General features: G+C 49.2%; 1 protein-coding gene and 1 long non-coding RNA gene across 2 annotated transcripts in view; one reads left to right on the top strand and one right to left on the bottom strand.

Annotated features, from left to right (window-relative positions):
• Positions 1-5,830: 5,830 nt before the first annotated feature.
• Positions 5,831-11,290, bottom strand: LOC142603375 (uncharacterized). The gene is made up of 2 exons (XR_012837291.1): positions 9,166-11,290; positions 5,831-8,286 (listed from the first exon to the last, which is right to left on the bottom strand). It is a non-coding gene; the product is annotated as an uncharacterized LOC142603375 (long non-coding RNA).
• Positions 11,291-11,781: 491 nt separating this feature from the next.
• Positions 11,782-16,348, top strand: part of CD99L2 (CD99 molecule like 2) — a 33,723-nt gene continuing 29,156 nt past the window's right edge. The window contains exon 1 of the mRNA XM_075763472.1: positions 11,782-11,912. Coding sequence (XP_075619587.1) covers positions 11,855-11,912 — 58 coding nt within the window. The 5' untranslated portion in view covers positions 11,782-11,854. The remainder of the gene's footprint in view (positions 11,913-16,348) is intronic.

Raw genomic sequence — 16,348 nt, 5'->3', positions numbered from 1 at the left:
GAGTTTGCATCTCTAGGGCATATCTTGTCATTTTCCAGCTATTCAGCTGCTGTATATATGTGTATAACACGGTGACACTGTTCTTGTGGGATTTGGATTCTTAAAAGTTACATAGATAAAGAGCTTTTTTATTGGAACAGAATATATTGTCTTCTTTTTTTTCTTTTTTTTTCTTTTCTTTTTTTTTTTTTTTTTGAGAAAGTCCCATAAAAATATTTGCATAACTTTGGGCTATTCAAATAGAAGGTGTTGACCCCAGCTGTGTTCTAGTGAATGAATCATTTGTGTAGGAGCTCATTGCACAGAACGTATGGTATTTTATCTTTGCTGGTTTTCTGCCAAATACAGTCTGTAACAATTTTTCCCCTTTGCCACATTTGCTGCTTGATATCCTTTAAAATACATCAGCTCCAAGTGTGAGAAAGCAAAACAGATTCTGGGCCTGCTCTGGCTGAGACCTCTTTGTGTGGATACACTGGCACTGAGGCACCCTTGCTTTTGGAGAACATCCATTCGGGATCTGGGATCTCCTTGTGCTGAATGCTACGAATTAGCATTGATTTAAACGTCACGTAAATCTATAGGGAACTGCAAAAGCCCAGGAGCGAGCACAGAAGCAGGGATCCTCTTTGCATACAAGATAGGAGCTGCCCCGAAGCAGAGGGACAAACTTCCACTATCATCTCAAACATCCTGAGCTCTGCACCTGCAGGGGAAGCCTGGAGGAAAGGAGGATGTTTCTGCTATAGCTCTACTTTGTTACGACTATCCTCCAGGTATCACTTAAGTGGTATTTTGGCAAGACATATTTCTACCCACAAGGGCAGGGAACAAGATTATTTCATTAAGTGATCGAGGCACTGCATGGCCAAAGCCACTATTACACTAGGTTTGATTTGAAACTGTAAGCGAGAGGTCAAACGTTCTCAACACTGATCTCCCCGGGGGAGAAGAGATAAGGTGGAGTGCTAAGATTTCCACGCTCCCACACGAGTAGATAAGGTCTGAATGAGCAGCCTCATCCGCAGCCTGCTTCCCTAAGCATTTTTTAGAGCTTACCCTGGAAACCCTCGTACCTGTCTACACTGAATCACATAATTATGGTTTCCACAAGAAATTCAGAGCAGGATCTCCTCCCACAGAATTTCCTCTCACCTGCACTCCTTTCATCACCAAAGATGACTGTTTGTCAGCACTATCTCTACTGTTGAGAGAGTTCACGTGTGCTCAATTTAGCAGCTGACGGAGGCGAGAATAGTCCCCCATGTGCAAGCTTCTAAAATGCTCACCTATGAGTGTGTGTGGCATGAGCATCTCCACAAGGCACCGTTTGTTCGGGACACGCTTCCAGTCTTGGTGTGTTCTCCCTGCTGAGCAAGGAACTGCTTTTACAACTGACAACCTCCTTCATCGGAGGTTACTTCCCAGTTTCCCAGGAAAGCCTTGCTCAGATGGAGATATTGCAGATGGGATGCAGCCCCATTCATCTCTGCCATCCCAGCTTCCTCATGCCTGAGCTGTTCTCCGTCATAGGAGGCTCCTTCTTCATTATGTTCTTCCTCCCACGTGCAACAGAAACATAATAGCCCAGCTAAACCTGACCCTGGGTAAACACAGAACACAGACAAGACATTGCTCTGAAAGTCGGCAGTTAATTCATCTTTCAGAAGCAGATTATTTCTGATTTCCTTCCCATCCCCTCAAATCAGCCAGCCGGGGTTTATACGCAGCTCCGCAGGAAGGCTCTTCCTGAGAGTCGCCCGAGAACTTGCATTGACACATGTGCCAATGTTATAGGCAGAGTTGAAAGCGCCGCTGTAATTACAGTTGACTGTTGTTTAACTCTCTGTTTTGGTTGCTCATAATTTCATCTATAATTAATTGTTTGGGCTGAAAATTTCTCCAACTGGGTTTGGCCTCAGGCTAAACTTTTTTGTTTCAGCTGAAATGGCTCAAGTCTTTCCCAATAATAAGTTTATGGAAAAAGATTCTCTTTTGCCCCTGTTAAAAGGATCTTTTTGTCATTTACTGAAATACTCTCACATCTCCATGCTTCTAAAAGCAGCACCTTGAAACACCGGCAGACTCAACTGCTGTGAAATACATGTCTTTTCACATTCTCAGGGGGAAAAAAGGATCATAATTTGGCTGGTTTCAGCCTTCGATTTTATATATGTATATATTTGCTGTTTAGACCTGTGCAGCAGAGATCCAGTGTCTGCTTTGACTATCCTTCCTGCTGAGCAAATTCGGTGCCCCACTGTGCCAGACACACTGGTGAGGCAACACATGCAGCATCCAACGGTGACTAAGGATGCTCCTGCAGCTGCAGGGCTTGGTAGGGCTTTCACTGCAAACGTGCCCTCTGTTTGCAGGTACCAGGCCAGAAGAGAGCTGGGAGACAGTTCAAGCTGAGCGAAGATACAGATACTACGTTTCAGTGAGCACTGGAGAAGTAGCTACTAAAAAGACCCTGTGGTCAGCCTACCTCCAGAGCTAGGTCTGTAGACAATGAAGATGACCCTGCGTGCACATGGAGGAGCAAAGACAAGGCAAAATATTCAAGAGTTGTTCAGCAAACAGCTGCTGTCTACTCGTTACCCAAAGAGATGGAGGTGGAGAAAAGAAGTATGTGATCACTTATCAAAAAAAAAACCCACAGCACAACTCAACAGGTCTGAATGCAATCTGTGTGAACAACCTTAACCTCATGCTTCCTTCTTCCAGAATATCTGAACTTGAAACCTTACGACAGACTAAAAATGTTGTACCCACTTTCAGAGGGGGGTACACACCCAGTGACTTCTGGCCATGCAGAAAGCATGCAGAAAGTACATCTCACTACAGAGAACAAACCCCAGAAACACGGGAAGAGAAGTCTTGAAAAGTCTGAATGAAAAAAATGCAAACTACTTCATTAAAATCTGTACCAACCCAATAGAGTCCAGAGATGTCATTAAGAAAAAAAGAAGAAAATCTAGTGCTCAACTGCCTAGGAGTTAACTGAAAAAGCAAAATGGGCCCACTCTAACACAGAAATTAAAACACTTAGAGACGGTTCTTACTACTCTGTGAATATGAGTCAGTACAAGTGAAAATGGTGCACAGATGGGCCAGCACAGAAGCAACAGAAGTGCCGTGATATTTACAAGGGGAAAAAAAATTCTTCCCTTACAAGTGTAAATATACCAGAGAAATCATCCGCTCGCAGCACAATCCAGGGCTTTGATGTAGCAAACACTCCCACCAGGGACAGCGCTGGCTCCGCCGGGAGGAGTAGGGATGGTAGACGCTGCATCTGGAAGACAGTAGGCTCACAGCACTGAGCTTTCCTGAGGAGTCACAACACGCAGAAACACGCCAGATGACACGGACCATTTTATAGTCTTTATGCAACCAGCAGCAAGGGGTCAAGCACTGTCCCAGACCACGGAGAGATGCTAAGGAGAGAAGAACGGCGGTGAGTGTTGGCTCTAACACCTGGCGCAGCAGCATGAGAGCCCCACCAGCCTGGGCTCCAGATGCGCACAGCCTGTGCGCCCCGGCTCAAGGCAGACCGCAGCCGCTCGTGCCACCTGCACTGCAACAGCTTAAAAACACGTGAATCCAAGCCGGTGGTGTTCCGCACAAAGCCAAGCAAGTGGCATTTTGGGGTCCCCTGCCTTCTCCCGGAGCAACGAATACACCTGGGGTCCCTTTCTCCAGCCTCTTCCAGGCTGCTCCATCAGCGCAAGCAGCTCGGATCACAGCGCGGCCACGGGGCTGAGCTCTCCAGCCAAATCATGCTTCTCCCCACTCGTCTTCCCCCCACCTGTAAAACAGCAGTAATAATATTTACACTTCTGCAGTTGGCTCAAGATGAGGGAATAAATATTTAATTATCATCAGTGCTATGCGCCGAGGAACAGCTCATGGCCCGGCCGCGGCAGGAACGGCAAAGGAGTCCAAAGAGCAGGCTGAGCTCCCAGAGCGGAGCTGCAGGAGATAGCACAAACCTCACCCCAGCAGTAAAAAGGTCTGACAGCTTTGAATGGGAAAGAAACAGCTTCCCCATCACTTATGAACTTGCTTACAGTGAATTATCACAGAATTTCTTAATGGGTTTCCAAGCGGGTCAACCAAACTCCTTCCCGCTCAGCTGCTCTGACCGCTGACTCTGCAGCGGCACACACACTTGTGTTCTACAGGAAAACCATTTTTAAACAATAAAACCAACTTTCAGAACCTCTCACCTCCCCCCTCTAACAAGTTTTGTGGGTTCACACTACATTGTCTCACTCTCGAAGACTTTTTTTCTTCCCCGGTGTTGTGTGAAAGACCGGAGCACAGCAGGAGAAATTAATTAACCGAGCAGACAGCAACTCTGCCATCAAATGAACAAAATGAAAGAGTAACAGAGACTTACACTTATAGTCACCCCTAAGTGTTTCACATGACAACAGCAGGGAAAACACAATCCAGACTGCTGTTTTAAAGTTGATAGTATTCCAAAATCTGCAGCGCTTACTAATTTCTCAGTGGAAATAAAACCTTTGACATCAGTGGGAATGCTGTCTGGGCATGGAAGTTGGTCGTTACATTCCTGAAGCAATGAGTCTGTTCTGATGGAAAGATCTTTAGCACAAACATGGTTCCTCTCGCTGCCTGCCCAGAGCACCGGGACCGACAAGCAGAGGACAAAACTTGAGTCGATTTGCATTAGACCTGAACACATCCATGCACACACGTGCTTTCTGCCAACGCCTGAGCTAGCGGGGAGTCTATTCTGTCTTCGCTACGGGCAGGGTTTATACTTTGCAGTCACCTGCCGGCAGCCGGAGGTCTGCCCGACGCGCCAGCCCGCTCTGCTGGGTTCGTTCGCTGTTTGCATCTGAGCGGGCTCGTTATTGCCGCACGCATCCCGCTCGAACGCAGACCAGGACTGGATGAAACAAGACTGTTAAATTCCCCCAAACTCAGGAAAATGTTAAAGAATATAGGAGGTGAGGGGGGAGGGAAGAGGGGAAGGAAAGCGTTATGATCACGGCAACAGTAAGAGGGAAAGGAAAAGAGTTAAAATGAAGACAGGAAAAAATTGAAAGTTGTACAAGCGTAAAACAGAATCACTTCAGGCATATGTCAAAATAGTGTCAGATCTTTTTCTGCTCATTAAGTCAGCAGTTAAACACCCACCAGCTCCGCTTTTTGCTAGCCCTGGAGTTTTGCTACACCTGGAGATCCGTGCTATGGCATCAGCAGTAGACACAACTGGGCTCGTAGGCAAATCACCTCCTTTAAGAGCTCGTTGAGTGAACCCTTCCGCACTGACTCATGTTATCATGGGGTCCACCAGTAGGGGTCAGGTCACATACTGGGTATGGTGGAGACCAGCCCAGGAGCTGGGACCAAAGCACAACAAAAACCGTGGAAAAAAAGGCCTGAATTTTACAGATTTTCCTATTTTTAAGTCACACATAATAGCACTTCATATATGTCCCCAGGGTTTGATAAAAAGAAAATTACCCCCATAATACTAAGTTAAAAACATCAAATTCATCTTTATCCAGCTAATGTGGTAGAGATTACCAGCCTGTAGCGAGCCCGAACAGTCCCAACAAGGGAAGGGCTGTGCGCTGGTCTGAGAAGAACTTGTCCATCTCCGACACTTGGGGTTTCTAACTCTCTCTCACAATCACAGGAGAGTCACAGAGAAAGTCCCAGACACACGAGCACTTTTCGATAGGGTTTTGCACCTGTAACAAGATTTAACATAACATCATGAGCCAATTACAAAATTTTATGGCATGGTTAAAAAAAACCCAAAAACCAATCCATGCAATAACTGAAGAACAATCCCAAACTTCTTAGATTTTATAAGCATTAGTTTCCTTTTTTGTACATAACTTCTGTTACACGCCATGGAACTTTTCCATTACAGGTAGAACAATGAGTAAACAAGCAAAACCTTATTTACAGAAGAGGGCTAACATCATACAAGACAGAGTGCATATTAGACTGAGACCACAGTAATTTCCTAGGACTGTATTTAGATGAAAGAGTCTGGGTTTTTTAGTGGTTTTGGCCTCAAAACCCTTCCCAAGGGACATGTAGAATTTAGCTGCATGAAAAGTCTCCTTTAGGTTCAGGAGCCAAGAAGATGCAGTCATCTTACTTCTCCAAGGGCCGGCATCCAGGGTTGGCAACAAACCCACTTTCCTCCCAAGCAGTGTCAGCCCCGAGTCGTACCCGCTCTTCGCCAGTGCCCACCCCACCGTTATACCACCCCAGGCACATAGATCATGCCTGTCCAGTGCGAGGAGAAAAAAAACCTGAGCAGACACCTTGATTGCCTGACACTACCTGTTCTGCACTCAAATTTCCACACTTCTCAGTCTGAATAAAGCTGCTTTATGCACCATTTTATTACTGTAGGTAATACTGCACACTCTCAGCAACAGGACCAAAGATTTTGGTGAAAGCAAGTTTGTTTTTTTGAGGGTTGGGGTATTTTTCCCCTTAAAAAATAATAAATTCTCCCCGTTCGTAACTATGAACATTCCTCACCAGCCCTCAGTCAGCCAAAAAACACACGAGGTCTTTCTGAAAAACTAAATTCTGTGAAACGAAGTTATTAACTGCTGGGAAAGGCAGGAAAGCTCTTTTACAGCTGTTCATTGATCCACTGAATGTCACCTTACACTCTGTAGCCCCTTTTGGATTCTGCAAACTTCTGGAGTAGGCTGAGAAAAAAAATAAAAACCTTGGCCAGAGCAGTTACACTGCTTCTTGAGACATGTTTTCTTTGGGTTCAGGCCTCAGCTTCTCAGCCAGGGATTTCTGTCCCTGGTGGAATATTAAAAAAAAAAAAAAGAAAACACCAGGTTTTTCTGCTTTTCAGGAATGTAGAGAACAAACATGATTTTCTAATGTGTTTGTGAAAGATGTGAATTGACCCCAGTGCCCCAACGTCCTTCCATTTGAGATCACAGTTATTCTGAGAAAATAAAGTCCGGAACGTCTCTGCCCATGATTCCTGCTGTCAGAAGAGCAGTGCAGCGCCGGACCAGCACGCTCCCGGCAACATGATGCTGGGAAGCGGGAGAGGAGGCAGTCTGGCCGTGCCAGCTCCCATTCAGCACTGGGGACCTCCAGGCACCCTGCAAGGCACATCCCTGGGCATGCTCCGGTCGTGATCCCATGGAAGGGGAGAGCCTGGTCCAGCCGATGCCCAAGTCCCCATCGCCGACACTTGGGCATGCCCACACGATAGCTTCAATGATGCTCGGAAACCCTTTACACGGGCACCGTGGTTTGTGTCAGTTACTCTGGTTTCAAACAGGTGCACATAAGTCTTGTTTTTAAGCAATTGGCTATCGTCCCGGAGTAGACGAGGCCAGAATTAATTTTCTCTATTTAATTTACAATTCAACATTTTTATTCTAAAACTGTACACTGATGCTTGGGGACCGGCAGGTGCATTTAATCTGTACATAAACCATACCCAAGCAGTCCTGTTTCTTCTCATTCCTGTGCTCTCTAGCACGAGCACACCATTCCTCACACCCAATCTGCTGCTTAGCTTGCTTTCCTCTTTCCCTTTGAAATGGCACAGACAGCTGATGAAGAGCCAGGCACTCACCTTGACCCAGACTCGAAGTTCCATCAGATTTTCTCAGCAGGAACAGTCAGGCTTGAAATAAGAGGTAATGCTTGGCAGGTGCTCCCAGGGGACTGGCCAAAAATAAATGCACTCTCCAGTTAATTTCCATCTGAGTACTACTAACATTTCTCCTTTAAGAGTGCAGCTAAAGCATTTGATTTATGCAAGGCGAGAAGGTTCTGTATTTGTTTGCAGCAGTGGTGGCAGACCCAGCACACAACAGGGAATATTCAGACCCATTTTAAGCACCTACATAAGGTGCCCACACTCCCCATACAGACAAGGGATCTTTTAGGGTGTGATTCAGAGCACTGTAATTAGGAACCTGCCTCTCACCTTTGATTACGGCAGGAGTCTAGACATCTACTTTAGGCAGAGAAATGACACACTTAAAATTAGCTTGGACAAATATCCCCCAATGCATCAGTTCTGCAAGGAACCAGACTGGAGGCTCTCTGGGAAGATGGTTACGGTGAGTAGTACTCGGCGCTTGGCAGGCAGTGAGAAGAGGAGTAAGTCTGTTTACGGGGAGCTCTACTCAGCCGTGACTTCTACCAGGTGAGCCACGGCAGCCAGCCACAGCACTCCGTGGGCTGGGGGGGGGACCGAGTCCCAAAGACCCCCGGCAGCCTCCCTCAGCTCAGCCGCTGGAGTTGAAGGAGTCTGTTAGATCTCAGCTCTGGCACAGGACCAGAGCCGGCAGCACGGCGACCCGCCAGCCCATTGCCCGGGGAAACCTACTCCTTCCTTCTGGACGGTGATGCAGCTGTGACGGAAGAGACTGGGAATATCCCTGAGTCCTTTAACCGCAGGGCTGCTGGGGTGGTCCCGGCTAAGGGCTGTTTGGAGCACTGCCATCTCATAGTACTGCTTGCCTTTTTTTTTTTTTTTTTTTTTAAAGGAATCACTTGGATCATAACTTTAATCAAGACTTCAGAAAACAAGGCATTTAGAAAATTTGACCAGATGCATTCCAGCATCATAAGAGAATTTAAAAGACCCTCAAATTAGCAAATTTTTTTACTTAAAAAACCCACCTTGTTGTATTTAGAAACAGGGCCACAAAACAATACCTCAGGCAGGAGATGGACGCAGGTGGAAATGTAATTCGGCCTCTGAAATTGCTGATTTTAAATTGTGTATAGCGTTTTCATTTTCCATCACAGATAACTGTGTGGCAAGGCTATGCATTGCTACATGACAGCTCATTCTGCTTTTAAAACAGCAGCTCTTCAGTAGCAGCTAAATTGATGCTTTTTATGTGTCCGTCACTTATCAAGGGTAATTGATTAGTGCCTGCGAGGGGCTCCGAGATCTAACGGATTACATGTTCTGAGCCTGCTAAATTATTTGAATAGATTTAGGAAGAAAAAGATTCTAAATCAGATTTTTGTCTGACCCAGCATTACCTTTCCTGATCAGCGTTTCCCCTTCCCTTTAAACGTATTTTTGCTCGGATAGACAAAAGCACGCTAAGCCCCCGGAGCAGATTTTTCAAAGGCAGCAAGAAGAGTTAAGCGTGATACCTGTTAAAACATAATGGGAAGCAAGTATATTTTCCCACTGAAAGTTTCTCCGGTGGCTGTTTATTCCGCTATTTAAAGATTATAGCTTTCACCTAGCTCAAGAGAAGAAAATGAAAAGGTCGTAGCCCCCTGAGCTTGGAGGAAAGCAATCCGGGAGGAAGACGGCACCGCAGTCCTGGGCCACGGCAGGCGTGAGAGGCTCCAGCCTCGCACGGACACATCCTCTGCGGAGCAACTGGAAGAGTTTAAGCCTCGGCTGCCTGCCTTAAACACACCCCGAACCAAAAATAACCTGAACACAGGTCAGGCGATGCTGAGTCACTTGCTGGCCAGTCCCCAGGTTCTCCAGCTGCCTTGGCGTGCCTTAAAGACACGAGTGGTGCCTGCGGCACACAGCCCCGGCTCTGGCCGGGCACGGCGCCCCCGGGACGGCCCCCTCGGCTGCCTGGGGTTCAGCCACATGCTCGGTTCCGACGTGAATTCCCAGTTCGAACCGCCCCGTTTCCCTCCAGCTTCGGAGTGCAGCACCGCTGCTGCCTTCCTGCCAATTAAACGCTACATTCATACATTTCTTTCTAATTATGAATCAACTCACAAGCAGCGGTGCGCACCCCAGGCTCGCACAGAACGGCAAACAATATACTGTCACGGGTTGCATCAGCTGCTGCGATGCTCTGTCATGCCTTCAGGCTTGCTAAAGCTGATCTAACTCTGATATAATAGCCTTTTTACCCGCCTCCTCCCCCAACAACTACCAGAGGCTCGGAAAGCCATTGAAATGCAAATAGCTGATGGAGACGTTATTGGGGAACCAGGCTGGGAGAGCACAAATGTTGTCCCGCTAGTTCCCTTCAGTTTGACTCGAACAGGACTGTAATCCCGAATTTCTCTTCATATAAATAGGAAGAGAGGCAATATCGTGAATGCACGGACAGCCTTGTACAGCAGCTGAGTTGCATCTTCCCCAGCTTAGCTGCTGTGTAAACTGGGGCTCCTGTTACTCCTGTTGGTCGCTGCAGCGGCAGAGAGAACGGCACAGTACAGAAGCGTCTGCAACTTCTGTGGCACAGTACGAGCACACTGAGCTACACTGACTTACCGAAACCCCCTCCGGTGCGGGTTTTAGGGACCTTCCCCCCGGAAGGTTTGTGGGAGACGAGGCACTGGGAGCCGTGGAGCCTGCAATCTTCTGTGCGGCCAGAGATGAAAACCAGCAGCAGAGCATCCCTCCCCCTGCCATCCCACCACATCCTTCAACCCGGACACTTCTAAAGAGGACTGTGACTCCTCCATGGTCTGTTTGCTCACTATCTTTTCAAGCAATGTTCCCACCAAGGACAAAAAACACTGTGCAGACCCAAGGCAGCCCAACACGCGGCTGGAGCAGCCAGGGCACAGCAGCATCTCCCAACTGCTGTAAGGTGGGGTGGGACTAGGACAACCCAGACGCTTCTTCAGGCTTTCAGTCCCCCTAAGGCTTTAGGAATTCCTCCTAAACTGAGGCTGCATCCTCACCCCCTTTTCTGTAGTGAAGCAACCTATAAATATTAACAAAAAGATATTTACTGTATTATTAATAATTCCCTTCCCCCATTTAAAAGACACGTAGAGAAGAGGGTCCAGCACCTGGGGCACACGAACTACAAAGGGCAGCTCGTTTGCTTTGGCAAGGAGGCGGCTGCGGGCAGATCTAATCGCAGCTTACAGCTACTTAAGGGCTGTTAAGATGACAGAGCCAAACTCTTCTTGACAGTGGCCGGCAACACCCCAGGGGGCGATGGCCAAGGAAGTGGTTTGGGAGGGTCAGACTGGACCCCGGAGAATCTCCTTCACCGGACAGTGGGTGCTGTAGGTCACTCAGCGGTGGGGGAGCCTCCGTCCCTGGAGGTTTTCAACTCCCCACCAGACAAAGCCACGGCTGATGTGACCTGCTGTCCGTGGGTCCCGCTCCGAGGGGGCGTTTGGGCTAGAGACCTCCAGAGGTCGCTTCCAGCCAATATTTCTTTGGCTCCGTAACCTCCACATTAAAAACTCGGCATTAAAGGGTGCAATTGCAGCAGCCCCCTCCTCTGCACTTCTGCGGAGCCCCTTCCCGGGAGCGGCGCAGAGCACCCACGCCTGCACCATCGCCCCATCCCGGCACCACCACTGCTGCCCCCCAGCCCGTACCCCCTGCTCCCGCAGCCCCCGGGGTCCTGCCCGCCGGCACACACGGCTCCCGCGGCCCCCGGGGCCCTCCCCGCCCCGCCCGCCGCTACAAGCGCATCACATCCAGGCAGCAGCAACCCAAACCCCCGCACGGGTTTCCTGCGCATCTCCTCATCGCTATTTGCAGCGCGGATTCTCCCCGCTTCGGTGAGTAAACACGAGTGCTGAGCCCAGCGGCAGCCAGGGCACACGCCGGGCGGGAGGATGCGCGCCGGGGCCGGGGCCGGGGCTGAGCCGGCGGGGCCGCGTTTTGGCCGCGATGGGAAAAGAGGCGCAGGGCACGGTGCCGGGGCTCAGCAATCCCCCGGCGGCCGCAGCGGGGAACGCGCCCCCTCCCCGCCGGGGGGCCGGGGCCGGGCGAGAGCGCAGCCCGGCGGCAGCGGGGGGCGGTGGCACCGTGCGCCCGCCCCGTCCCGCCCCGCCCCGCCCCGGCGGAGGCTTGGCGGCCGTGCCCGCGGCAGACGCGCAGCCCCTCCGCGACATGGCCGGCCGCCGCCTCCTGGGGCTCCTCCTCGTCTTCGCCGCGCTGCTGGGCGCAGGTAGGGGCGGCCCGGCCGGCGGCACCGCGGGGCGGCAGCGGGAGGGGGCGGCCCGGGGAGGGGGGGGGGTCCCGCGGGGCGCGGCGCAGGGCGCGGCGCCGTTTGCGCATGATCGCGGCGCCGGGCCCGGCCCAGGCGCGGCGGAAACCCCCCTCCCCGTCTGCGTGGGGTCACCCCGCATGATGCACCCCCGTGGGGAAGCCCCGCGGCGGTTGCAGCCTCCCATCGCTATGGGGGCTCCCCGGGTTGGATGCGTCCCCCGGTAGCATGCAGCCTTCTCCGGGGGGGGGGGGGCGGTGTTAGGGGGCCGGGGAGATGCACCGCCGAGGAGGGCCCCTAGCAGGGCGCCCAGGAGGATGCAGCGCCCGGGGCATCGCCCTTGGCGGGGGCTGCAGCCCCCCGGGGCCTCACCCTGTGCAGAGCACCCCGACACCGCAGCGGATGGCGGGACGCCAGGCTGTGCACCAGGGCCCGGCCCAAGCCGTTCCCTACTCACCCCCTTCTTCCCCCCGAGCCCCCAATCCTGGGCTCTTACCGTCCCCCGCTAATTCCTGTCCCTTCTGCCCACCCCCCCCGCTCGGCTGGGGATGCTCCTGCACAGGTATCTGACAGATATGACGGCTCTAAACCTGTCATTAGTTGACAGTACTGGTGATTAAAGCATCTCAGAATGCGGCGTACGCCTCTTTGTGAGAAAGTGTCACAACGGTGTTTAAACAAAAATGTGTGATGCTGCAGGTATGCAGCTCTGTGGCAGCCCCTGTATCCGATAATCCAAAACAGGGGGAGTCACAGAGTCATCACGGAAGGAGTTTGGTTTTGCCTCGCTGCTTACTAAGCTGTTGGATTAGCAGATTCTCTGTGTGACCCAAATTTCTCAGGCTGCTGGTTGTATTCTCGCTTTTTTAGTCCCACTGGTATTTCTGCAGATCAGAATAGTCTAACCCAGAAATCAGTCCCAACTGGACAGTAACTAAGAAGATGGGGGGGACGATGACCCTGGGGTTTTTTTTGGAGGGGGGGATAAAATCAATGCAGATCTTATCACAACTCTTTGTTTCTTTTAAAAAGAAAGCACTCTTAAAAAGCTGTTTGTTTGTTTGAATAGAAAATAAGTCCTCTGAAAGGTTGTACAGAAAATAGACAGCAATTATATAAAAGGCCTTGGGAAAATTTTTCTTAAAAAATCTGCTATTAGCTAGGAGGTAACCATCCAACACAGATTGGTTAGAAGATATTAGCATCAAAATGAAGAGTCTATTGGGCCTGAGCAGCTTTTGCTGTTGGAAGAGATGAGGTTTGCCATGAGTCAGCCTGGAATTAGTCTCAGTTGGGGTTAGGTACTTACCTGCTCCTGCACCTGGAAGGGTAACAGCATGGTACAGAGTTGCTTATGCTCCCCAGTTTAGCAGCTACATTTTTAGTTGGTGGATATCAGTTTGACAGGCTGACTGTGCATAAAGTCCTGATTTTTAGATTAAAATAATAAAAAAAATCTGATTAGTCAGCAGTAAAGCTATTTGCATTCTGTGTTGCTTGCAGAGTGCACAAAGAAAAATACTGTTCTGTTTCATTTTGGAGCGCTGGGCTGCAGGGTCCAGCTCTTAAATATCCTTGGCTGTGTTTGTATCAAAACGAATTTCACTGAAATGTTCATAAATCATTCCTGCCAGCGCGAGGCTTCACAGGTAATTGAACAACATTAAGTTCAGCTCCTGTCTGAGCTGCTTTAAATTGCCTCTCCCTGGAAATAACTATATAAAGGTAAGCGGGTTCTGCACTTGCAACCTCTTCTGCCCTGGCAACACTGGACACGTAGAGACGGGGTACGGACGTGTGGCTTCAGCCGTTCCACGTGGGCTCCAGTTCCTCCCCCAGTGTTCTGGTATTTTGGTAGTGGCTCTCCCAGCCCACGCGTGGGTGCCTGCTCCTCCCTCTGTCTCTCTTCCAAAAGTTTTGGAGCAGCTTTGCAGTGCCGTGATGGCAGCTCGGAGATCCCTTCCCCACCTGAGCACTGACTGGCGTTCTGGGTACCAGGGTGGCCTCCCCGCTGTCGTCCCATGCCCCCAGGAAAATATTGGGCGACGTTAAGGAAGTGGGTTTCCAAGGCAGGGCTTGCTGCCCCAGCTGCCCAGTACAGCGGCAACAGAAATCAAATTTCTTCATTGCCTCTATTCGCTGGCTTTTTTTTTTTTTTTTTTTTGCTTTTTGTTCTGAAACAGTTTTTCCAGTGCTGCCGATGGTGGGTTGCAGGCAGCCCAGTATCTTGCAAGCTCAGAGGTTTACAAATTACCAAGAACCAAGGACAGCAAACTAGACAACAAAATCGGTACTTAGCGTGATTCCTGCTGCCGGGGTCTGGATCCACCATCGACACAAGAGTAATGTACATCTGGGCTGTGGCTGTCCAGTAAAGCAGGAACAACCCCCCACTTTTTAATTGAAAAAATATGGTAGGTTTTGGGTTTCTCTTTGGTCAAATTCCACTGTGTTTCTTTTCATACGCGACCGCGTGCTTCAGCACCCGGTGGGCTGTCAGACACAGCCGTGCCATATCCCTCCGTGCCTCCGAGCTGCCGTGCGCCCTCGTCCTCGCCACCCATCTGGCCGCAGGTGCAATGCTGGAAATAGGAATTGCTCGCAGGGCACCAAGCCGTTTTCCAGTGCCGCTAAACTCTGGCGTATTCCCACAGGGCAGTGGGAGGCAGAAGCTTTAGGGTATTTTGAGGCAGTGGAAGAAACCAAACGCCCTGCAAAGCCTTTTCGCTGCAGACGGAGCAGCAGCCAGAGGCAAGCGTTCCCTATGCTAGCGCATCGCATGATGTTTTAAACGCACAGATCCATGGCTTTTCCAGAAAGTAGTTATGTTTGAGTCATCCAGGGTTAGCCACATGTTTGTGCAAAACGGTAAGGAAAACAGTCAAACAAAGAACTTTCCACAGTTGGTTTTTTCCCCTCTCCTGTCCTCGCTCTCACAGTAAGCCAGTACAGAAACGCACTGATGTGTTTTCATGGAAAGATGACAAATTTGACATCTGAGGTCAGTGTTCTTGCAGGGAGCAGAAGGTTACATCTTACAGGCCAGGCAGAAGAGGCACATCCCGATTTTGTGCTTTACATTGTGTGAGAAAAGCTTGAAGAAAAACTTGATGGTTACAAATCGGCAGTAAGAATAATTGGGCATGTCCTCCAAAGTTGCAATATCAGCGGTGATGGGCGACTCTGTGTTGTCATCCCGTCTCTTAATAGAGAGCGTCTCACAGATCACCTCTCCTCTCGAGTGTGACTACAATATCCCACCAGCAATTACAATAATTACTTAAATGTGAAAGTAATATTAGACAGTATAATTAGCTATTTATAACTTTTGCACAGATGGCTGCAGTCACTGCAGGCGGCTCCTCTGCACAGTCTCTGCACAACGGTGCCCAACCGAGAGCGCAGAGAAAGCAGAAAGGAGCCAGCTCTTTTCCAGATGTTTTTCCAGGTGTTTGGGCTCCACTTTGTGGTGGGCAGCGGTGGACGCAGCTGGCAGAAAAGGGGGTGCCGGTGCCAGGTGAGCCACCGGCTCTGCACCCATCGCTTACAGGGTTGCTCGCCACGGTTGTGCCGGGAGAGCTGCAGGGAGGAATTATTTGGAATAGAAGCAAAAGCCTTGGTTTGGCATTGCCGTCGAAACCGAAGGAGATAGCAGTGTTGTGTAAGGCATTTACCTGCGCTAGAAATCTTTGTTATAATACATTATTATGTTATTAAATTTATAATTACTAGGTATCAGCAGCGAGTCAAAGTAATACATTTAAAGAATAATTTTTACTTTGATAGTGTCTTTAGCGTGTATGACAAAGCAGGAGAAGCTAAATTGGTTTTCTTACAAATTATCTCTGATCTTTGAACAAATATGCATTAATTAAATGTGCCATGCCCAGATATTTATGTACATAGCTTTGGAAATAATTAATTTCCCTACTTCTGCTTGTATTTTGGAACTTTTCTTCTACCAGCCTAGCAATGTCTACACTTGGAAACAGTCATTTAACTCTTGGGGGTTTTTCCCTCTACAAAAATATAATTTTTTCCTTACATCTGTTGCAACCGTTTCAGCCCTTAAAGCACATAAAACAGAAGAGTCTATCGATCTCCAGTGTTGACTAGAATAAACTTTTAGGACTGCTCGGTTTAAAAACAAATTTGTTTCTCCTTGGGAAAATATATCCTGGAGGTTTAAGGCATTGACTTTACAATTAACTAAAGGAAAAACTGGGGTTTTATTAGACAGTGCTTCTGAAGCCACTCTGATAACAAAACATATGTTTAATAAACTACATAACACTGATGGCAAAGAGAAAACCTCTGCAATAATTCCTTTGTAATCTGATTGATATAATTCACAATTGGTGGAAAAACTTGAATAGAGGAAAACAGGAGAAGATGAA

Source organism: Balearica regulorum, chromosome 11 (assembly GCF_011004875.1).
Source record: "Balearica regulorum gibbericeps isolate bBalReg1 chromosome 11, bBalReg1.pri, whole genome shotgun sequence".
NCBI classification, from domain to species: domain Eukaryota; kingdom Metazoa; phylum Chordata; class Aves; order Gruiformes; family Gruidae; genus Balearica; species Balearica regulorum.
This window is presented reverse-complemented; position numbering and strand designations above follow the sequence as displayed.